The 24,195-nt window shown below is 42.4% G+C and overlaps 1 protein-coding gene across 1 annotated transcript in view; it reads left to right on the top strand.

Moving 5' to 3' along the window:
* Positions 1 to 24,195, top strand: part of kank1a (KN motif and ankyrin repeat domains 1a) — a 74,332-nt gene that overhangs the window by 28,770 nt on the left and 21,367 nt on the right. The window contains exon 3 of the mRNA XM_072664967.1: positions 16,483 to 16,605. Coding sequence (XP_072521068.1) covers positions 16,569 to 16,605 — 37 coding nt within the window. The 5' untranslated portion in view covers positions 16,483 to 16,568. The remainder of the gene's footprint in view (positions 1 to 16,482; positions 16,606 to 24,195) is intronic.

The raw sequence follows: 24,195 nt of genomic DNA, 5'->3' as shown, positions 1-24,195 counted from the left end.
TAAGGGAACGTACACTAGGCTTGTTATGCTCCTGTAGTTTAAACCCCCCACCAGAGTAAATAGGCTGTATTTCTGCTAAGGCAGGATAGAGGCTCAATAGAGGCTATCTGACACTGTCTTTTCACCCTGGAAGAGTGATGGGAGAAAATGGGGATGGTGCCAGTCGTATCTTTCAGCAAGAGAAGGCTCAAGCAGCTTAAGCTTCTCTGCATTCTTCTCTGCATGCGTGGAAGGATGGTATCTTCCCTTTCCGTTGCCTTTGAAGTCCAGCAAAAAAAAAATTTTTTACCCTCATGTTAAGTTTGTTGTTCTTTCCCAGCACATAAAGGTCAGCACATCTGACAAAATCACAATGATTTCTCCTAGGGTAGCTCTGGGTAATTAAAAATGAAGTATTTTGTGGTCCTTTCTCATTAGCCGTCTTGTAATTTAGTAGAAATAGACTATCACTGTGCTTTTCTGTAGAGGTAATTTTAAGGTTGGAGAGGTCTTTAGAAATGCGCGCACACATGTCGTTCTGATCATGGCTTGAGCCCTGCTCGAACAGATAAAGCTTGTTTCTAAATTAAAGTGGGGTTTGAAATCCGAAGAGCATTCCCAACCGACGGCCTAATCCTCAGCCTTCAGACCCTGGATATTCCTGCTCCTGCCAGACAAATGAAATAGTCTTGCTGCTTATTGAGATTAGAAAACTCTTGTGTTTTTTTGGTGCCTTAGTTTAGTTTTTAGTTACCCTCCCAGGTGGAGTAGGTAGAGGAGGCCTAGAAGCTGCAGTAGGTGCTCTCTACACATTCAGGTCCTGTATGTAAAGGAATGTGGGTGCCCTTTGCAAAGGCATGATTTTTAAACTTGTAAAGTGGACGAAAGGTGGAAATTCTTTATAGCACTGCACAAACAGATACTCGGTAATGCACAGGCAGATGAAACTAGGGGTATGCAATGTGATCATATTGGATTGTTATCATGATCAGTTGTTACTGTGATAAACGGAAGGCTTTTCATGACTTGCGTAAAAGAATACTGACCAATTGCATGTTTCATTACATGTCTGTTTGTCTTTTTACTGGTGTATATCATGAAATCATCATTATTTTGATGCTCCCCTGTAGCTGCTTTCTAGATAATGAACTTCTCCTTAACTAACCTAAATACTAACCCAAATGAAATGCAACTGGGCTGGGTTGCACCAACCATACAGAAGTATGTATTTAATTTTGTGCATAAATACTTTGCTAAACCCTTAGCTAACGCTAGTAAAATGTTTTAAAACATAAATATAAAATGTTTTAAAACAAAAAGTATAAAATATATACAGAGATACTAAATATATAGGAAATAAGATTAGCAACGTATACACTACATTTACACAGAATACAAAAAGGAATGTACAGGCATGAGTTGTCAAGTGTAAAGTGCAACAAGTGCAAAGTGGATGGGCAACATAATGTTGTGCAGCTGAGCAGGAGGTAGTAATATGTAGGTTTAAATTATAGGATTAGTCAATGAATGTCACTTTAACTTGAGGTTCATTCACACAATGTTTTTGTTTTTACAAATGAACTGAATAGAATCGTTTTGTTCCCTTTCTTTAATATGTCTTGGCACTGATCAATTGTGAATGAGCCATTTTATTGTTTTGCATTGTAAATAACAGTATCTGACCAACCGGCACAACTTGAGCGTAACTGGAGACGTTTCTGTGGGTATAACTTCATGTTTGGAGCTGGCTGTTCTGGAAAGTAGAACCGCAGCACACAGCATTGTGTGGGGGATGTGTAAATATTAAGTAGCTACTAAGCTCTAACTGAAGACAAGTTTGTGTGGTGTAGCACAGGTGCAGGTCAAGCAATGTGTATACTTTTATACTAGTCTTACATACTTCCATACAGATGGTGCCATCATGTACAATAAATATAATCGTAGTATTCTAAAAAAAACAAAAAAACTTAAACTTGCTGAAAATCGACTGAACTTCAACTCAGTTGGTGACCACTTGATAGGACACTCAAAATATTGTGACCATTTTTTGCTTGTTTATTAAATAGCAAATTAACATTTGCTTGAACCAAATAAGCGTAAACCAAATAAGGCTTAGTTTATTTTAAGAATAATTAGAAACATCTTATCTTGGTAGCAAGTAGAGATAAAGTCCATCCTTTTAAAGGCAGGTTAAATTCAAATTGAAATATGCATGGTGGTTCTGTCCTGCCCTGTATGTTATATCGTACTAATAACGTTTCTCTAGTGCATCTTCATGCTTCTTGAATCTCTTTATCTAACAACATAATTGCTGTTCTCTTGTGCACAGAGTACCAGCATGTCCTGAACGATAGGAACAGAAACAGCCCCCCTGGAATGTACAAGTGATGCCTACTTGACCGATAAGCAGACCCTTCGCCTCCACTTAGATATATTTAAAGACCTCCCCTGAGGGAGCTGTTTATGGCTATAGTGTCTGAGCATGGCGGTGATGATCACAAAAATAGGCTTTACAGGCTTTACTTGTGATTCTGTTCCGCATAGCTGTGCTTATGATTGAGTCATTTTCTCTCCTAGGCTCAAATGAATGTGTATATTTAGATGGCCTACATTGGGGAGGGGTCTACTTTGTTAACTGCAGAGGCACATCCTCTTCAGGTTGAAGGCCTAATACTGCTTTAAGAGTGTAGACACTTTTAGGATTTGAAAGGCTCCATAGTGGAAGGAATTGAGCTGTCTGATGCGTGAATGTCTGACAACTTGGATACTCTGGAAACGCTCTCCTCAGAGGAGTCAGGTAATGCAATAGAGGGGTGGGTTGGTGATGTGACACTGTTACATCAATATGTTATTTTGATTTCCATCAATGTGCGCGAGAGTGTGCTGCTGGAGAACGGTGAAAGAGTTTGCTGCTGGAGAACTGTATTAGAATAGCTGCTGGAGAATGATCAGATGGTGGGCTGCTGGAGAACGGTGAAAGAGTTTGCTGCTGGAGGACTGTATTAGAATAGCTGCTGGAGAATGGTGAGAGGGTGGGCTGCTGGAGAACGGTGAAAGAGTTTGCTGCTGGAGGACTGTATTAGAATAGCTGCTGGAGAACAGTGCGCGAGAGTGTGCTGCTGGAGAACGGTGCGCGAGAGTGTGCTGCTGGAGAACGGTGATGGTGGTACTACTGGAGAATTGATAGAATGCCTTCTTGAGTTTATGGTTCTTTTCCTGTCGCTTACAGTGGAGCAGTCATGTTTCATGTTTCCCTAAAGGCTATATAACGTTCTCTAGTGATCTCTAGCAATCTTTGGCACATCATCTGATTTCAATCTAGGCACCAGGGACAAAGATAAAGTAAAAAAAACAAAACAAAACAAAAGAAAGTAGAAATCTGCATGTTTCAGGGTTTATTGCTTAGGATTTTAAAAAAAAAATCTGTGGTAACAAGTTTAAACATTACTTTTATCTCCAGAAAAAAATTAAATCTCCAACTTCTTGCCAGTATCTTTTCCAATCCTGAAACCTAGTGCCAAAACCGACCTGCCTAGTCTTGCACAAAGTTTAAGACATTTGTGCTGCTTTCATTTCTGGGCCTTTCCGAGAGCTTCAATGGCGAGAAGGTGATTCAGGGCAGAGTAAGGACAGGAAGAGAAAAGCAGATAGAAGACTGAGAGGGAAAAAACTCTCCTTTGATTCTGGCACCTCACCGTTTTCCCTTTTGCTTGTCGGGATAATTATTTCGCTTTGAAGTCCTGAAGCTGGATTTGGAAGGGGTGTTGGTGGGGGTGGGACTCCACATGGTTGCTGTGGTAATAAAAGCGTGCTTGCTGCAGCGCTGCTGAGCTGAGGAGCTTTGGCCCAGGTCAGGTGGCCGACTCGACCGCCAAACGCAAATGCTCAAGCACAGGTGTGCAGCCCCCTCCCTGTTGTGTTTTAAGGCCCTACTGCTTCAAACTTGGCTTAATGAAGTCCAGCTGCCTCCTTTCATGTCTAAGTAACTGTTTACAGTGAAGAAGTCATCTCCCCTTTTGTCTTTGTAAGCAACCTGGATCGCTGCTGATGGGTAGGATAATGTGATGTTTAAAACCAAAGGTATTAAAACATGAGTTTATTCTGCTTTTGTAGGAGTAGCTGTCTCTACTGTTCAGGGAAGGCTTTCTACTAGATTTTGGATGAGCATTGTTGTAAGGATTTGATTGCATTTAACAACAAGAGCGTTAGTGAGGTCAGGATATCGGATGATCACCACCCCACCTACTCCCCAGCCTACTCCCCAACTCATCCCAAAACTTTTGGATGGAGCAGCATCGTTCCAGAAAACACAGTTCCACTGGTCCACATCTCAATGCTGGAGGGCTTTATACCCCTCTTTATACCCCGCCTTGCATTAGGCATGGAGCCCAAAAGTTCTTTGTGGATCAGCTCCAGACAGTCCAATTCTATTGCCAGTGCTTCTCTACAGGGAATGAGGGTGACCTTTGCTCTGTCTGACTAAATATTGCGGTCTGAATCATGTATTCTGAGAAAGTCTTCAGATATCGTTGGCCATATCGCCCGCCATGATGCCCAAATCGTCAAATTAGTCTACTGAAATGTTCGTTTTGGCCTCATCAGCTGTGGTGGCACTTATTGGTCACGTGAGCATATTTATATTCAGCTTCTCTTGTGATTGCTTTGATCACGCAGACTGGTCCTCCAGGCTTTCGGGATTTGTGTCATTTGCCCAGAGTGCCTGGAGCGTCCACGCTGTGTGTCAACAATGGGCACACCTGCAGTCCAAGTCAAAGCACTGGACAACTAACTGGGAGTGTGTTTTGGAGCCGTGGACCTCTTTTTAAACACCTCTGGGGGAATCTGGGGTTTCACGTTACTCCCAGCAGTCTCTGTCTCTTTGTCAGGTTGAACGAGGTTGAAATAGTCACTCATGGTTCATAGTTCATTTAGTTTAAGTGTGTAGAGTTTGATGTCTCCACAGACAGAAGTACAATTATGAGACCTCAGAGGCCTCTATTCTCGTTATATGCACTGGGATTGTAAGTCCTTGTTTTGTAGAATTCTTCTCTTGCCTGTGTTGATCAGATCAAATATAATCACAGATTGTGAGTCCAGTTCTTCATGGATTAAAGTCATACCTTGGACAAAAAGCAACTTTTTTTGGGCTAGTTTTTTTTTTTGCTAGTTAATAGCAGGAACCGACTGACCATGGCTTGGCAGCAGGGTGAAATGCTGCCCAAAGCAGGCTTCAAAAAACCCACCAGTGTGAAGCCCCAAAAAGCAAAGCAGCTTAGAGGTACTGGTGTATTTTCTGCTTTCAAGCAGAACTGCTCACTAATATTACAGCAACAGGTCAATGTGTCAAACCCTTCTGACTCAAAACTTATATATAGAAAAATGTGGCATTAGGGGCAGTCATGTTGGAGAATGTTAGGGTCATATTAATTGGGGTAAAAAAAAAAAACCCTCAACTGATTATAATAAAAGCTACCAGGGTGGACAGTCTGGAAAATCAGGATACATTCTATCTTCAACTTGGGTTAGGTTTGGTTTTCTGACTTCTTTGGCAATTTTATGTCAAACACTTTTACTAAAATGCGAAAAACCAACATTTCCAAAACAGCAACTTTACAGGAGAGGGAGACCCCTGCAGTGGAAGTCAATATAAAAGCATTTCCATTGGTCCATGCATCATGAGAATTTCAGATTGCCAGAGTGAAAATGCTGCAGAATGTCGAAGTGAAAAGGTGCAGAACAATTTTTTTACATTATTTTACATTTGTTTCTAAATACCATCCTCATCCTCATTCAGCAGACATTAGAGATCAGTAGCCGGCTGAGCGCTGGGTGTTGCTTTGTACTGCAGAGTAGAAACGATTCAGAACCTCCCACTGTTTGCAGCGAATGCAAATTGTGGAGGGTGTGTCCTTTTGGAACGTTGTAGTCAACTCAACTTCTCTCAGGAACGTGCGAGAGTTTTGCCACTGAGAGTGATGAGCAGGCTGTGACAAGTAAGAAGAGAGTGGGAATATCTCAGATATGCATAAATATTTGCACACGAAGACCCTTAATGCCTCGGTAAGAGAACCTGGCCTTGACATGTGCAGCATCACAGTTGTTTGTGTGCACATGCCGTAGTTTTCTTAAGCTGCGCACTGTTATCCCCACCAATTTAAGGCTCTACTCTACTTATCTGAGAACAGTACTTTACATATTTCTGTATTACTTTGCCTGTAAGGACGTCAAGGTGGAGTTGTCAGATGACTGCCTCGTCATGCCAGCTTGCCCTCGGCTCTTTGGAGATGTGGAATGTAGTTGACCCCATTAGCGCTATCCCTTCTCTCCAGGGATTCATGATGGCTCATCGTAGCACCGCTGCTTTCACCTTTTCTGTGCTTTGACTTGTGGGATGCTTTAACATAGCCTTCTGTAGAGTTGTTTAGAGTATTTGTGGCAAATATTTACAATGGTAAGAATATTCAACAAAGTTAGGGTTGTGTAGATGTCTATAGCAGCATATTGGAGTGTTTAGAGTGCTTCACTTTAAAGTTTCAGCTTCATCCAAATCAGGTAAACAGTGCACAGCCTTCTGCCCCCTTATTATGGGTTTGTGTTATTGGGCAACCTTAACATAATCATAAATGATTATTTGTAATACTTGCGGATTGGTTGCAGTCACTACCTAACTACTTTATTATCAGATGCTGGTTCTTCTCTGGCGATTCTCTTCGAGGTCGATCCTGCAGTTTTTGCTTGTTTTACCCACAGTTCTGCCTTCAGTAAGTTAAGGTGGGCAATATGACTACATTGTTTGACCATATGATACAATATTTTATTATATTAATGTATATGTAATTATATACATGTAATTATTATATGTAATGTCAATGTAATTGCTCTTGTTCAATTGGGTGATCTAAAATGTGAATACAAATCACTGTACTAAATATAAGTGTTTGAATAATAGTTCTTTTAAGAATCTGCTTTCCGAATATTACAATGAATATTTGTGAATTATGAAAATGTCATGAAGTATTATAATATTTGAACCATATCGCCCTGGTCTGACCTTGTGCTCTTCACTGGGCTCTGCTCAGATATCAGAAGACCTTTAAAGCTTTGCAAAGAAACTGTAAGAAACACTTCATCCAACATTTTAGTACATTTTACACAGTGTGGAAACAAACTGTGACCAGTTGCACTGAAATTAGTTTGTACATCACAGTAAAAACTTTAATTTTAGTTCATTTGAAATAAATCAAACCCACTGAAAGAGTCTTTGTTTTAATGGCATATGCTTGCTACCTCCTCCCCAGATTCCAGGAGCCATGCATTAACATGTACATAAATATTTGCAACCAGCTAATTTGCATATCAAAGGGCATTTTCCCCCAAAATTCACACTTCTGGGGACGAGTGATATGGTTAAACTATTCACTATCACAATATGTAAAGACATTTATACAGAACATTATACAAATATTTTGACATGCGGGCGAAATGCATCAGTAGCGACCGATTCTTAAACACCGATTCAAATTGTCTCCCATACTGAGTGCACTGATTTATATTCAAAGTCTGCTGCACTTCAAAATGTGCTGTTGGTCAGTGTTCTTTAAGCGCTGTATTGTAGTAAAGTATTGGCCCACCCCTAACTTCTGCCAGTGACTTGTAGATTGCATACTAGTATTTGCATAATTCATTTATTGAATGCATTTCTAAGAGAGACCAATCAGATTTGTGTGGGGGTTTTTATGTATTTATATTTTTTTTAATGAAGGTGATGGTTAAGGATTGGCCTTGCCTTACAACATCTTTCAATGTAAGCACACTCTTGCCGTAACCGGAGCTTTGTGACAGGCTAAACATCACGTGACCCAGACAATCCATACCCCCACGTGTCCAGCCTGATTGATAGTTTATGGTTATTCTAGTCTCTCTCTGACGCAGCACACTCCCCCCTGCTGCAGATGAAGGAAACACGTCTTAAACCTGTCCTAAACGAGAATGAACTTTCCCCAAGTCAAGTCTGAACTTCACCGCTGTTATTCTTTTATGAGCTGGGTGTTCATGAAGGTGTGTTCAGGGCGGCACCTTGAGCAACTGCAACGGTTCTTGTGCTGTGCAGAGATTATTCTACAGTTGAAGAACTGTGTGTAGCTCAACTTAAGGCAGACTTTATTTGCAAGTAATAGACTTAAATAGGTTTATTGTCTGTGCTTGCTCTGATCTAGCCAGCTGGCTCTTCTACCTGGAGGCCTGGTCTCCAGTCTGGAAGTGTCGTTTCCTGATATAGGACCTAGATCGTTTCACTGTCATTTGAGTAACTTGTCTAATCTTGGATGTAGTACATAGGGTGTTGCACTAGATGGTCTAGTGCAGGGCTGCGGTTAGACCAGTCCAGCGCCTACCTGTAGCCGTGCTGGAGGAATTTTAGGATGAAGGAGAACGGTAGGAGAACTTTGCTCTGTAGTTTGAATGTAAAAGTGTGTTTGTTGTACAGCCAGTTCTTCTTCCACGATTATAAATGGAGAACTGTAGTCTAAGCAAAGGTGCTCAGTAAAACAGTCAATAAAGCCAGACTTGGAATGCAAATGCAGTCTAGTGCTACATTAAAGGGATTATAAGTGTAGAATTCCTGTTGACATGCAGCGTAAATGATTCCAGGCTTAATCTGTGTACAGACTAAATGTCCTGAAAGCCAGCCTACACAGTATAAACCTGCCAGCTTCAGTACACCAGAATTACTGCTGTAATTCAATACGCCTTTTTATTTTTACACAGTCATCCGTATTGAGTTTAAAATACCACATGACATAGCCTACTGCTCCAGTTCGAAGATAGAAGTTGCTTTTTTGGAAACGCTGTGTGTTCTGAAAAGCTTCAAGTTGTGATTTGGTAGTGGAATCCACCAGTTTTGTGTTTATCTGGATGTATTTGGTTGGAGCAGCGTCAATGTAGCTCTTTATCATCGTTCTTAGTTTTTAACCCTCTGGTGTCTACGAACACACCAGCGCATCAAATGCAGTGTTTCTTGATGTTTCTTTTAATATCTTTGTGATGATACAGCGCAGAAATACAGTTACGAGGCTGTAATGGGCTGCCTCTCGCCCTGTCTAACATCATCTTCCTATTGGCGTTTATATAATATTTTATTCATACGTTCTACTGCCTTTGAGAAACAAAGACTCTGGTAAAACCTGGTTCAAGCACAAAAACAATTCCTCCACATAAAGGTAAAGGTATGTTTTCATAGGAAATATGAAGGTCTTGTGGGGTTTCATTAAAGAGAGAGCCAAGATGGTTCTGAACATTCTGATATAAAATGTGGGAATTATCTAATATGCAAGTGGCTTTAAAGGCAAATTTGAGAAGATATGCAAAACTTTAGAAATTGCCCTTAGACTTCAGAGGGTTAAATTGGTATGTTTACAGATTGACTGTTGTGACTGCTGAAGTTGCTATATTTACAGTGAAGTTACTGTAATTTTGAAGAACTCTGGATTCAATGGGATTAGATTGCATGTAGATGAGCTGTTCTTTTCTTTAAATGGATATTAAAATTTTATCCAGCATGATGCTGTTGTTTTTTCTCTAAGGAAAGTGAAGGAAAAGACGTTGCATTTTACAGCTATTTACCCTCTGCCTGTCATTGGCGACCCACCGCTGTTGAATCATGGAGTGTGATACCCTGGAGACGTTTGGTCAGTTTTGCACAGCTGTTCGAACATGTTTGTTGCTTTAATGTCTGAATGATGTGTGTTCAGCAGGAACTCCGTAACTGTGATTGTGAGTGATTGTTTTGGGAGGGGTGTGGTGGGGATTGTAGTTGAGAGGGTATTCTGCAGTATTTCCCAAGCAGATGAGCTATACCATGGTCCATGTGTTTTGAAGGACACTGCAGCTCTTCCCAAGGCCCTGTTCACACAGGTGATGGTGTTTTTTGCATTTTGCTTAAGGGCAGCGTTTACTGGGCTACATAACGCCTACTACACTTAAGGCTTAAGACATAGACCTTTATAAACAGGGTAAATTCTAATAAGTCGTCACACTGCCCGTGGTATCAAAAGGGACAAAAGCAGCCTTTAATAACAACTTAAACTTGCCTTTATAAATGTTATATAAATGCTATATAAATGTGGCTAACCACACCGCCTTACCCACCTGTGGCAGACTGGGAATGATTCCCAATGAGTCCTTGGGCATAACTCCTGACATTACATTCTTCCATCGGTGTAGCCTGATATGAAATGCAAGTCATATGATGTAGATTCATCAGTATTATCAAAAAATATTTTTTATATATTTAACCCAAATTTTACCCCAGGTTCAGTCATTTTCAATTCCCACCTTGTATCCGAGGGATAGTATGCAAGCCACTGCACCTTTACCAACTGCTGGTAGCACAGAGCCATCGGAGAGCTGAACACACTAGGAGGAGAACGCTAACTGCCAGTTCTCTTACATCAGCTAACAGATGTCTGCACTTGCTAGCATCGTGCTGAGTGATTGAGGGAGATGGAGGTCATCCTATCCACTCAAAAAGAGCAAGGCTAATTGTGCTGTCTGGGACTCCACAGTTGGCTGTAGCATCACCAGGAATCAATCTCCAGGCAATAGGGCCAGTGCTTGAGCCCTGTTTTGGCCTTGTGTAATGCTTGTCATAAATTCCTTTAGTTATCACTGAAGAGCCAGTTCTGTCGATATTCCCTTTCTCTAACTCTGTAACTTCTCTAACTCTGGTTGATGTAAAGATTAGATTGCAATGCTAATACTATTGCGTAAATCTGAAAAATGAGTCAATTCAGTTAATATGAACACATACAAGAGCCGGGCTGAAACAAGAGTAGCAGTCATTGTAAATCTTCAATTTGTGTGTACGTTTGTCTAGAGAACAGTGGGTCAGATACCACACAGCGTCAGATACCACACCAACAGTAACAAGATTTGCATTGATCCAAGATGGCGCCGAGGATGGCAGCCACGGTGACGAGCTCCTCCGTGTGGTGTTTGTTTTTGTTTGTTAATGTTGTCTATTGTACGTCTAACTCAGCTAGTTGGAGCAGGGAACAACTACTGAGCTTCAGGAACAACATTTCCCCTGAAAACATCCCGGAATTTGTACAAGAAACTTCAGTTTGTGCGGAGATCCTCGCCACAGCCGCGCTGACCGCGCTCGGCCTCGCCAGGAGACTGTGGAGAAGCCGGCGCAGGGGCAGACGAGCCGGCGCGCTCGTGCGTCTGAGGCGGCGCGGGGCTCGCACACCTCTACCTTCATTATTCCTCTCCAACCTCCGATCTCTCAGCAACAAAACTGAGGAACTACTCCTGCTTAACCAAACTAACAAGGACTTCTCCACTGCTTCTGCGCTCTGCTTCACGGAGACCTGGCTGACTGAGCTGACCCCGGACAGCGCGCTGCACCTCCCGGGCTTCCAGCTGCACAGAGCGGACAGAGACGCGGAGCGCAGCGGCAAGAGCAGAGGAGGAGGAATCTGCTTCTACATCAACGAGCGCTGGTGTAGAGACACTACGGTACTGTTAAAATCCTGCTCCCCTCATCTGGAATCTCTGTTCATTACCTGTAGGCCGTTCTACTCGCCCAGAGAGTTCAGCTCGTTCATCCTAGCCGGCACCTACATTGCGCCGAGCGCGTGCACGAGCGACGCGCTGAAACAGCTGGCGGAACAGGTCACGAAGGTGGAGCGGGAGTTCCCGGACTCACTCCTCATCATTCTGGGGGATTTTAACAGTGTGAACCTCACGAAGGAGATGCCCAAATACAGACAACACATCGCGTGTCCAACACGAGAAGGCAACACACTGGACAAGTGCTACACCTGTATCAAGAATGCCTATCGCGCGGTCACACGCGCAGCTGTCGGGCTCTCCGATCACAGCCTCGTTCACCTCATTCCAACCTACCGGCAGAAACTCAAAACCAACAAGCCGGTCATCACAACAGTGAAGAGGTGGACCAGTGGAGACATTGAGAAGCTGCAGGGCTGCTTCGAATCCACAGACTGGGCTGTGTTTGAGGAGGCGACAGACGGACTGGACGAATACACAGACACTGTGACGTCATACATCAGTTTCTGTGAAGACAGCTGTATCTCAACTAAATCACAGGTGAGATACAGTAACAACAAACCCTGGTTTACTGCTGAACTCAAACAGCTTCGGAGGGAAAAGGAGGAAGCGTTCAGGAGTGGAGATAGAACTGTCTTTAAGGAGGCCAAATACAGACTGGAGAAAGGGATTAGAGCTGCGAAGAGCAAGTACTCAGAGCAGCTGAACAGACACATCACTGCTAACGACCCATCTTCAGCCTGGAAAGGCCTACAGCTTCTCACTGGTCACAAGGTGAGAAAGACCCCCCTCCTCCTGAACGACCGACACCTCACCAACGACCTGAATGAGTTCTACTGCAGATTTGAACTCACAAAAGACAATCGGACCGTCTACCACCCATCACCCCCCTCCACCTCCACCCCCACACTGGCCCTCTCACCTCTGCCTCCTGCTCATCTCTGCATCAACCGGCAGGATGTTCACAGGCTCTTCAGCAGACAGAAGGTGAGGAAAGCCCCCGGGCCCGACTCAGTCTCTCCATCCACCCTAAAACACTGCTGTGACCAACTAGCTCCAGTGTTTACAGACATTTTTAACAGATCACTGGAACTCTGCTCTGTTCCAGCCTGCTTCAAAACCTCCACCATCATTCCAGTTCCCAAGAAATCCACCATCACCGGACTGAATGATTACAGGCCTGTCGCCCTGACCTCTGTAGTCATGAAGGTCTTTGAACGCCTGATCCTAGCCCACCTGAAGTCCATCACAGATCCCCTGCTGGACCCCCTGCAGTTTGCGTACCGAGCAAACAGGTCTGTCGATGATGTGGTCAACCTGACCCTGCACTTTATCCTGCAACATCTCGACAGCCATGGAAACTATGCTAGGGTTTTGTTTGTGGACTTTAGCTCGGCCTTTAACACTGTTGTGCCGCAGCTTCTTCAGGCCAAGCTCTCCCAGCTGTCAGTGCCAGACTCCATGTGTCGGTGGATCGTGGATTTTCTGACAGACAGGAGACAGCAGGTGCGGCTGGGGAAGCACAATTCAGACCTCCGGACACTCAGTACTGGAGTCCCTCAGGGTTGTGTTCTTTCACCCCTTCTCTTCAGCCTCTACACTAATGATTGTGTCTCCAAAGATCCAGCTGTAAAGATCCTGAAATTTGCAGATGACTCCACTCTGGTGGGCCTCATAGCCAACGGTGATGAGTCTGCTTACAGAAAGGAAATTGAGCAGCTGGTGTCCTGGTGCAGCAACAACCACCTGCTGCTAAACACAGAAAAGACTGTAGAGATGGTGGTGGACTTCCGACGCAATCCACCCACCCTTCCCCCCCTCCACATCAACAACACTGCAGTATCAATGGTGGAGTCACTCAAGTTCCTGGGCACCACCATTTCCAGAGACTTGAAATGGGAGAAAAACACCATCTCCATCATCAAGAAAGCTCAACAAAGAATGTACTTCTTGAGACAGCTCAAGAAATTCAACCTGCCACAGACCCTGATGATCCAGTTCTACACAGCGATCATCGAGTCCATTATCACAGCCTCCATAACTATCTGGTTTGGTTCCTCCACCTCACAAGAAAGAACCAAACTCCAGCGCATCATCAGGACAGCAGAGAGGATCATAGGATGTAACCTGCCATCACTTCAGCAGATCTACTCCAGCAGGATGAGGAAGCGGGCTGGCAAGATTACATCTGACCCCTCACATCCTGGACACCTCCTCTTCCAGACACTCCCCTCGGGTAGAAGACTGCGGTCCATCAAAACCAGCACAACACGTCATGCTAACAGCTTCTTCCCCAGAGCTGTAGCGCTCCTCAATCACAGTGGTCACCTCCCACTGTAAACCTCTAAACTTACAACTGAACTGTACCAAACCGGACTGAACAGTTATTTGCACTCTGCCTATTTTGCACTATGACTATTTGCACACCTGTACAGATGTCCTTTTCTTTTCTGTAAATATATTTTTCAGCTCTTTATTACCTTTATTACCTTTAGTACTTTCTACTTTTTTTAATTTATCCCCTACCCTATTTATTGTTTAGTGTCATTTTCCTTTAGTTTAAGACTGTGTTCTGTGTTTCTTTGTTACTTGTCATGCGTGTTGCTCTCACCAAGACAAATTCCTTGTATGGGTAACATACTTGGTGAAATAAAGAGATTCTGATTCTGATTCTGATTCTGATGCTGACTGCTGTCTATAACCTTCTACTACTTCTTATTAGCCTTGCAGCTCCAGTGCGTAATTAAACAAGCAAACGTCAAACTTTGAACCTCATTAGGGTTTAGATGAAAGACTGTAAATTACATTTCTGCACAAACCATCGCCTTAAGGACTAAGCAGCTTTTTGAGAACTTCTAAGTCTTATGATCTTCTCCTTCCTACTGCTGTTCTTTCTTCAGGAATTTATGAGGCAGATCACGCTGTGCGATCTGCCTCTGTCTGGCCTGCACATGTCTCGCCAGTCTCTACTTTACATTAAACATCTCCACCGCACCACCGGTGCCTTCAGTATCGCCCACCCAGCCATTTACTCTCCATCGGTGGACTTTGCCACTTAAATGAGCGTCACGTGACCAACTCGAGGCGGTCAAAAGGCCACTGCATGGATTTCTGAATCCGAGCCCGCCTCCCTCTCACTTATGTTGTTCACATCAGAGCTAAAACAGCTGTAGAGCTGACTCGGAGTGAAAAGCCCATTAACCCACATTCTGTGTCTGTATTCAACCTCGTTACGTTCAGAGTTGCGCCCTTTTGTTTATTTTCATCCGATCTTAGGTGCCTGTTTAGAATGGAGCCCTGTTTCAGTGCCCAGGCCCAGCACTTAAAAAGTAAAGAAAGGGCTCTACTGTGCTCAGCAGTAACTCTAGCATTGACCCAGCCTTTCCGTAAGTACTACACTGTCTCTCTGTGTAAGCAAACAGTGTTGGAAAGGTACTGAACAGAACTGCGCTGTTTTATCGTTTCATGTTCAGCGTTTCAAAGGTCACTAGTTTGTCTGTGAGAGGAGCTGAGGGGCATGGATCAGTGGGGGGAGGGGGGGGGTCAATGTTGTGTCAGACACTACAGCAAAAATTCCAGTAAAGCTTTTTTTCTGGGTTATTTCAAACATCTAAAAAAATGGAAAAGTATTGGGACACCTGCTCATACATTATTTCTACCAAAGTCAAGGGTATTAACAAAAATAAATGATCCTGCTGTCTCTACTGCCCAAGGAAGACTTTCTACTACATTTTGGAGCATTGCTGTGAGGATTTGACTGCTTTCAGTAAGACAGGAGCATTAATGAGGTTAGGATGTTGGATGATCACCACCCCACCTCATTGCAAAAGTATTTGATGGAGCACCATCATTCCAGAGAACACAGTAGTTCCACTTCTCTACAGCTCAATTTTGGGGGGCTTTATACCCTCTAGCCCATGTCTGGCATTAGCATTGTGCCAGTATGTTCATGTTTATCTGCTCCAGAAAGTCCAATTCTATTGGCAGTTCTTCTCTACAGATACTAGACAAGCTCTGTGTGAGTACATTCACATGGCTGTGTCTGCAATGGATGCAACTTAAAGTAGCTAAATGCATTCATTAGAAGAGTGTCCACAAAGATTTGACCATGCAGGTGTCTGTATGCTCCTCAAGTGTCAATATGCTCCTCAATGGTTGTTTGCATGGACCCAAGGTTCTGTAAGAAACCATTTTAATTAGTATAGAACCTTCATAATCACTTAAACTCTCTTTTACAAAAAATAGTTCTTTAAAGACTCCCACCCTTGAAGGGTCTTTAGGGCAGAAGTTCTTCTTTGGAGCGATTCCATTGTAGATGCACTTTTGGTTCCCTAAAGCAGAGGTTTTCTGTCCTCAAGAACTTCCAGATGGTGCAATTGCTCCAATACAACTTGCAACGTGCGGCTTTAATGGCATCACTCCAAAGAAACATTTTCTTGGTATTGCCAAGACTATGCTTGAAACAGATAGGATCACAAAGAGAGAAATATGGAAATACTAAGTATTAGCTAGTGTTGGTGGCAATCGTGGCGTAAGATTGGGAAAACAGCAACAGGACATATTTCAAAACAGCAACAGCAAAATGAATCAAAAAGGACCGCTTCAAGAACAAGGCAGACACATCGCTGTTTACACAGGGTTTCTCACGTATGCCCTGGCATCATTACGTTTGACCTAGATTAGCCGCCCCATGCTTTGTCTACCTTTTCTGCTGTGGTTAAATGTAAACTCCGCTGTGTTTTGAAATCATGCAAATGATACAAAAACTGACCACTAACAATAAACTCGAGCCTGCCAAGTGCTAACACCGGTTTAATATGTGTGAACACTGTAAGCCTTTGTGACTTTGACCTCACCTTTGGGTTGCAATTAAACAGCATTTTGCATGTTTTCTTTATTACAATGTTTTGTGTGTGTGTCCCTGTTTGACAGGTTGCATGGTAAGCTGGATTGGATGCATGGCATTTGCATGACCCCATTCAGTGACACTGTGGGGTTGAGAGTGACCTGCTGCAGCCATGGCCCAAACCATGCAGCTTAATGGCAACACTACAGGTAATGCTGTACTCTTGTACTGGGCCCTATTTTTTTTAGCTTAAATTGTTCACGCATGTCGTCTTTGTTGGTGATCAGTAACTTAACCTCTTAACTGTCTTAAATGCCTGCATTGTGTTGTACTGTCTGTATGCACTTGTTCAGTGCTGCACCATGGTCCAGGAGGAAAGTTGTTTCGTTTCACTGCGTACTCTGTATATAGTTGAAATAACAATAAAGCCTCTTGACTTGATTGGATTTAAACCTGATAGGCCTGTATGTAGGCCCACATACTGGGTCCCTATTGTTATAATTATATAACTTTTATATTAGTTTTGATTTGATGTTACTGGGATTAAAAGGGACCAGTAACGCTTTCAAATAGTCTTTTTTCAGCTCTTTAAATGAACACACAACAGAAGTCCGGTTGTTTTTGTGTTTTAGTTTTAGTAATAGTGACTTTTTGGCCTCAGAGTGGCTTAGTAGTCTAGTACACTATTACGATGGCACAGGGGTGACAAGTTAGAATCCCGAGCAGTGGAGCGTTGCCATCAGCGGCCAGAGTCAGAGAGAGCACAATTGCCTATTGGGGTTCCAAAGGGGGGGGCTGTGGGGTGTGTGTGTGTGTGTGGGGGGGGGGGGGGGAGGTTACAAACGGATGGGGTTAATTGGCAAAAAAAGGGAGAAAAAGTGAAGAAATCTGACAAAGTTATGAAGCAAAAAATAAATATTGACTTTTAAATGCCATAACCTGTAAAAGTTGACTCCTTTATCTCCAAGATGCACTTGTTTTATGTGGATAAAGGTGTGGCTATATCAGTATAGCATTCCATGGAGTCGTTAAGCTTTGAAGCTTTGCTAAAGATCTACATTTTCTGCAGGATAAACAAACCTTTTATTGTTACTGTCAATAACAGATAAAGTTGCTGCTGCTATAAATAACCTGACCCATGACAAAACACAGCCTTTGTAGTGTAGTGTTTTAAACCATCAATACTAGAACATTTCAAGCAGGATTTGCAGTTGGGTCTTCTGAACCAGCATCAATCCCAGACCAGAGCTCCACAGACAGAAAGAGAAAGATAGTTTTATTGATTAATCTGTTTCTCAGGTCATATCAAAGCTGACTGAGGTCATTTTCATTCATAACCTCATAGGATCCATCACTAGACACAAATTAAGCTCCTACTACTACTAGCTGGTTCGAATGTCCTCCAGTTTGTAAGACTGACTTGTGTTACAGTTTTGAGGGTGGTGGTAATAGATGTTTGTGGATACACAGTTTTTATTGTGAGAGTTAGAAAGGGGTGGAGCTAATGAATGAATGCTGAGTCTTAGGTGGTGAGCTCTGGCATGGCTCAGCACTGTCCTCCTTTAAAGTCTTATCATTTACTAATGATATAATAATTTGAATAATAGAATAGAGTAACATATTAACTGTATCGCTGTTTTAATCTGGCCAGCCGTTGTTTCAAAAGCTACAAAATTGAGGCTGCTTTTGGAACAGTGCCAGCATACATTTGATCCTCTTGTTGGGATGTCAGCACTCAGGCCTCTCAGCTTTCTTTTTTTAATAGGTACTTTAGCAGTAAAAAAACTGTCAGATCATTAATTGGCTAAAACCTACTCTTTATACCAAGAATAACCTTGAGGCAAACAGTTGTTTGTGTTAAATAGCAAATTGCTGTTTATGCTATCAGTTGCAGTCTTTACGTACAGTGGAATAGCTCCATTGGTGAGCATCACTGTTGGCAGTCTCTGAGGCTGTGACAGCTTTGCGAACCTTTTGCGTCCTCCCTAGCAGAAAGGAAGTTGTTCTGTGGAGGTGGTCACTAGGGATTTCTGTCTGCTGTTATTAGAATTGCTGGTTACCACAACCTACTAAGTGTCAGAAAGCTGTTTATCAGCCCCATAAGCCAGCGGAAACGGTGTTCTTTACGATGCTGATGATTTTGGAAGACAATCAAAGCCACTATTTGATGCTTTCTTGGTTCAAGTTCACCATTTTTGTTCCATTTCTCGGCGCCAGACGTCTTGAATGACTGGAACGCTGCATCAATGAGTCCTTGTGTGAGTTAGATAAATATTCACTTGCGCTACAGATGAGGCACGCTTGAATATCTTTCATTCAGTCAGTTAGGTGACAACACATTAATCATCAAGCTCCGTAAAAGCACATATACTTGATTTACTTAACCAATGCTTGCTTATCATGTTTAGTTTAGTTTGTCCATCATTTCTGTCCTATATCTGTCTGCTTCTGTACTACCACCATGCTAAATCCAGGCAGTGCCTCTGTAAGGATACAGATTGGTGGTGCTGATTAGGCCTGTCCCTTTTAAACAGAGGTAAAATTAAGCCTCGTTTACAGGAACACAAGGACCATATCAGAATCCGATGCTAAATGTGTCTGCTCACTGTTGGAGCACGACACAGTGTTTTCAGGCCAGGTTATTCAGTATGGGTTTTAGAGAGTCCAGATATGGGCTAGGTTAGGTCTTGAAGTCGTAAGTCTGTGGTGGATTTTCTCAGTAAGATGTGAAATATGCAGTAATTGCTCTGCCAGGCCCTGTGCTCATATCTAGCAGCCTTTTAGCATTCCACACTGGCCACTTACCCACTCCTCAGACATAATGGAGAAGGAAATGTTTGTCTGAGTGTTTGATTAGGTAGCAGTCCAGGAATGTTGCTTTTTAATGTTTTTTTTTAATATATAAAAAGGAACTTTATTTAACTTTGTGTTCCTGCTTAAATGTAATCTTATAGCCTTGGACTGCATTTGGGTGCCAAGTGGTTCTTTACCAGTTTGACGGTTCTTCATACTCACACAGCTCTATTACAAACATTTATGGAACCAAAAGTGGTTCTTCTCTAACATTGCTCAAAGAACCATATTTTTGTCCCATTAATTAAAGAGTGCAAGACGCAGCTAGGCTCTATGTCCAAATGTTTTCGGACACCACTTGTAATAAATGCATTAAATGCATTTCATACTTTAAGTAGTGCAAATGCATGCACACACACACAGCGCTTGTCTAATCCCTGTAGAGAAGTATTGTCAAAAGAATAGGACTCTCTAGAGCAGATAAGCATGAACCTGTTGGCGCCATACCTAATGCCAGGTGTCTGCTAGAGCTGTGGAGCTGTGGATCTGTGTTTTCTGGAATGATGGTGCTCCATCCATTACTTTTGGGATGAGTTGGGGACTTGGGGAACATCCTGACCTCACATTAGCCTTTTGTCTTGCTGAATGCAATCAAATCCTCACTGCAGTGCTAAAGAATATAATAGTAAGCCTTTGTTGGACAGTAGAGACAGATACTCCAACAGAATAAACTTTTGATGGATTGCACTGTTCCTGTAATCCAACTAAAGTAAATGATTGTGGTCAGAGCAATACAGGCTAATTATTGTACATGCACATGCCTTGGCAAAGGCCTTTTTCAGTAGGGCGCTAGTGTTAAGAAAGTTCCTCCATTTCTATCAGTAACCAATACACAGGCACTGATTTTCACCGAAATGCATTCATGCTCTAAACTGGTGATAACTCTTACAAGGTCTGTTGCTTTACATGCCCATGTCCTAGCCGCATAGTCTTTTCTTCTACAATGCAGCACTACTAACATGAACAGTCCTCGAACATTTTGGCTCATCTATGATGTTTGCGCAATCCAGTTTAGGTCAGTGACGGACGAAAGGGGATTTTAGCTTTGGCCGTACTCCACATGGCACAGACTCCGCAGCTAGCTAAGGCCAGGGAACTTGTGTTGGACGAAGGTTCCCAAGCGGTGTCTCTGGGCAACTCAAGGCCTTGTTGGTTTAAAACTAATAGAGGTCTTTTGCTGGGGAAGGAGCGCTTAGATTTGTTACTCTGTGGCTCATCAGGTGTTTGTTTTCTCCTTTTGGGGGAAAATTGTTCCACTGCAAAATGATCAGTTGCAGTTTAGTTGCAGAACGGCTTGTCCGGCATATAAGTCAGATCCTACAGTGTTGTTATTTATTGCAGTTATATTGTTATGATTGTTGTTGTATTAAAGCAGCAATATGGAGAATTGGTATTTTTTGGCTTTTAGGCTCCCCCTGCAGGTGGAGTGTAATTCACTGCAGTGAGGACAAATCATGCTTTGAGCCCCTTCCCCCTGGTATTTTACATGCTGAGAGATACAGAACTGGCACTAAAAGTAAAAGAAGCATGTGGACTGATCAGGTAGAGTAATATCAAAAGATTTTACACGAATTTGACTCTGGTTCTACACAGTTCTTGCGAGCATTGTCCTGACAGCTTCAACAAAGTTACATAGTGCAGTTAGCTGTGTGCCGAGCAGAGAAACGCATTGACTGAGAGCTGCCTTTCTCCATATTACACATTAATGGAGTATTACCATGATTTGAAGTTGTTATGTTAGGTAAGGTATAAATGCTGCATAACGTTGCTTTATGTATTTCTACTCAATGTGAAAATAGTTCTGAGCTATGGTGTTGTTTTTATTGCTTCTAAAACTTTGGTTGAATTACTAGAATCACTTTTATCACCCTTTTTTTCTAAAATACTAGAGAATATTGCAATAAATATAGGTTATATTTAATATTTTTAATATTTCTGATTACTGTGGGGAAAAAAATTAATTAAGTGCAGATTAATTAAGAGCACACTGATTGGTCCAATAAAGCTGTCAGTTTACAATGACTTATCTGTTTGGTTGCTTTTTACTGTCCTATTACTTTAATGTTAGGTCACGGCTACTCTTTCAGAGGTCATTCACCCTGAAGCCCATGCTGAAATGAAAATAAATAAAGTAAGGCCTGGCCATTATTTGAGGCCACCACTGTTTGCTTTTGTCTCTCAAACCTTTCCAGCCCATCAGGCTCACAGGACATTGTAGACTTTTACTGCCAAAAGCTGTAAGCATTTTAGTTGCTGTTTTATGGTCCATCAGGTCCAAGCAGAGAGGAACACGACAATGACTCACCCCAACCGCCCAGTGACATGTTTTAGTAGGCTTTCACATCCGTGCTTTCATACAGGTCTGGTTCTGCTATTGTTAATATTGGCAGGAGCACTGTGATTCCTGGATGTGGCATGGTGAGGGTGAGCAGAATGGCAAAAATCATGATTTTTTTCCTGGTGTAATAGTGGGGCATGTTTGTTACAGTTGTTGTTGTTGGTGGTGGTGGTGGTAGGGTTGGAACAGTGCATGGAAAAACTGATATTGAATGCAAATACATGATGGTTTGCACATCATTGAGCTGTGTCAATGCATTGTGAAGAACAGAAATTTGATTCATTATGATAACTAATGTAACTGCATTATTTGAACATCAGGGTGTGCAAGCAATCAGCACAAATCAGCAACCACGTCCTGGTCCACGGTCATGTCATGCACCAAACTCCCCCCCCCCCCCCCCCCCACCTCCCAGCTGAAGCGTCATTAGTCGATTATGCAACTTCATCCTTTTTCCTAATTAAACTTTTGTTTAAAATATGGTGAGAATATGGAATTGTAAACCTTACAAATTTAGGCCGCAGTGCATCATTACACCCCTAGCAGGTAGGTGGTGGTGGGACTGTTTTCAGGCTGTTTGTGGATCAGTTTAGTTGTTTGCCATTACAGAGGAGTTCATTACAATGCAGTTTATCACAATAAATGATCTCGCAGTTGGCTGTAGATGTAGGAACCTGCACATCCTCTCATTGTTTTTCATGCCATTTCCTACATTCCTGGCTTATTCTAAGAACCGTGTGGCCACATTAGCATTGTTGTGTGCCGCGGCCTGCTTGTTTGTTAGGCTTCAGGCTGACGTGGATCCCAGGGGTAATTAAACTGCCGCTGGCTGACGTGGTTTCCCTGGGCCGGTTCAGGAAATACCAGACCAGTGTGAGGGGAAAAAAAAAAGTAAAAAGAGAACCCTTGTGTTGGGGGGTGTGTATATATGTGCAAATGCGTGTGAAACTTTGTGATTAGGTCCTCAGTGGTACTCAGCTGCAGCTCTGTTTGTCCAGCTCCTGACACTAAATGGAGTATTATATTCTTCGCTGTGTGGATTTAGAGGTGGGTGAATAAGAGCAGACCAGCTGAATGGCCTTCTGTTCAGGGTAGGGTCATATGCAAGAGAAATGATGTTCTGTGGTCGTGCTGTGCCACGTTTAGCTTTTGGAAAATGTCTCTTAGCTTGAAGGAACAGGATCACACGTTTACTTTTAAATATGACAATTTTATGGCTTTGGGCAAACTGCCTGAAATTTGGTACCAGAAAATGTAGGCTAGTCCTGCTAGTACTTTACCACATTTTCACTGTACAAATATTTCTCTATATAAATCAGTACCTGCGTGTGATTTAACAGGTTTATTATTTAAGTGTTTCATCTTTCTCTTTTACATTTAAACTTGATTGTCTGGTCCTATTGGATCTGGGTATTCCACCTGCATCAGGCCTGACAGGATGTACTGTAAAGGTCCAAAAGCATTTAAGGCTGCGGATTCGTTTTTCCACTGTAACCTAATGCCACTGGTTCTTACACTGTCATGCATCAGGTACGCCCGTCAAGGGTGTTTGAATTATGTATGCACGTGATCTGTGTCACGAGCGTCTTAGACTGTGTTATGGTGAAGCTAGAAGTTTAGACTTTGTAATTCAATACTGATTCACAGAAAAGGGTTCTTGTAAATCCATACCAGATTTCATGTTATCTTGGGACTGTATATACAGAAAAGAGCCAATCCCCCTCAGCCTATTCCTACCCACTAGCTATATCTCCTTCCTGTTAAATAATGGTATTAGTGCTAGGAGGGTGAAGGCTGGTTACTCTGTGGTTCCACCCTGATGAAGCATTTTTTCTTTCTTCTTCAAACTACCACTAATGCAGTGTCATTGGACAGCTGAATATGTTTGGAGGAGAACACTAACTGCGAATTCTGTTACATCAGCTAACAGTTGGCAGCATTGCCTTGCATCACTCTGTGCAATGGGGGAAGAGAGATGTCCACCCTACCTACACAAAGAGAGCAAGGCCAGTTATGATCTCTCTGATCTTAGGCCACAGAGGTGGCAGCATCACATGACATGACAGCACATTTTTTACATTTAAATATCTAAATATCACATTATCATATTTCACGTATCACATATATTTAAATATCATTTTTCTGCCTATTTAAGTAGCATGAACTCAAATAAAAAGCTACATCATAACATAGAGGCAACTGTAGCAAAGAAATTGGCCATGTTTGATCTTTGCACGAATCATCTCCAAGCCCAAGCTCCAAAGCACATATAATTGCTGTTGCATAAAACCCTCTGTATGTCCATTTTTTGCTGTTTCTCACTTATATTTTAACCGATAATTTGAATCTTTATATTGATATTTTTCATATTCCTAAAATGTCATGATGAATGGACCAAAAAAAAGACTAAAATCCTTTAACACTGGCTTCTGTTAAAAAAAAAAATCCTTCTCTTGTAAAGTCTTGTAAAGCCATTTTGGAGATTCAGGGTTTTTGCCTGACTGCAGCAATATGATGGTTGTCTAGTACTATGAGGGTCATTGGCGTGGAATACCAAGTTCAAGAGACCTCAAAAAGCATTTGCCGTTAAAGTGATCTGCCATGTGAT

Source organism: Salminus brasiliensis, chromosome 20 (genome assembly GCF_030463535.1).
Source record: "Salminus brasiliensis chromosome 20, fSalBra1.hap2, whole genome shotgun sequence".
NCBI lineage: Eukaryota > Metazoa > Chordata > Actinopteri > Characiformes > Bryconidae > Salminus > Salminus brasiliensis.
This window is presented reverse-complemented; position numbering and strand designations above follow the sequence as displayed.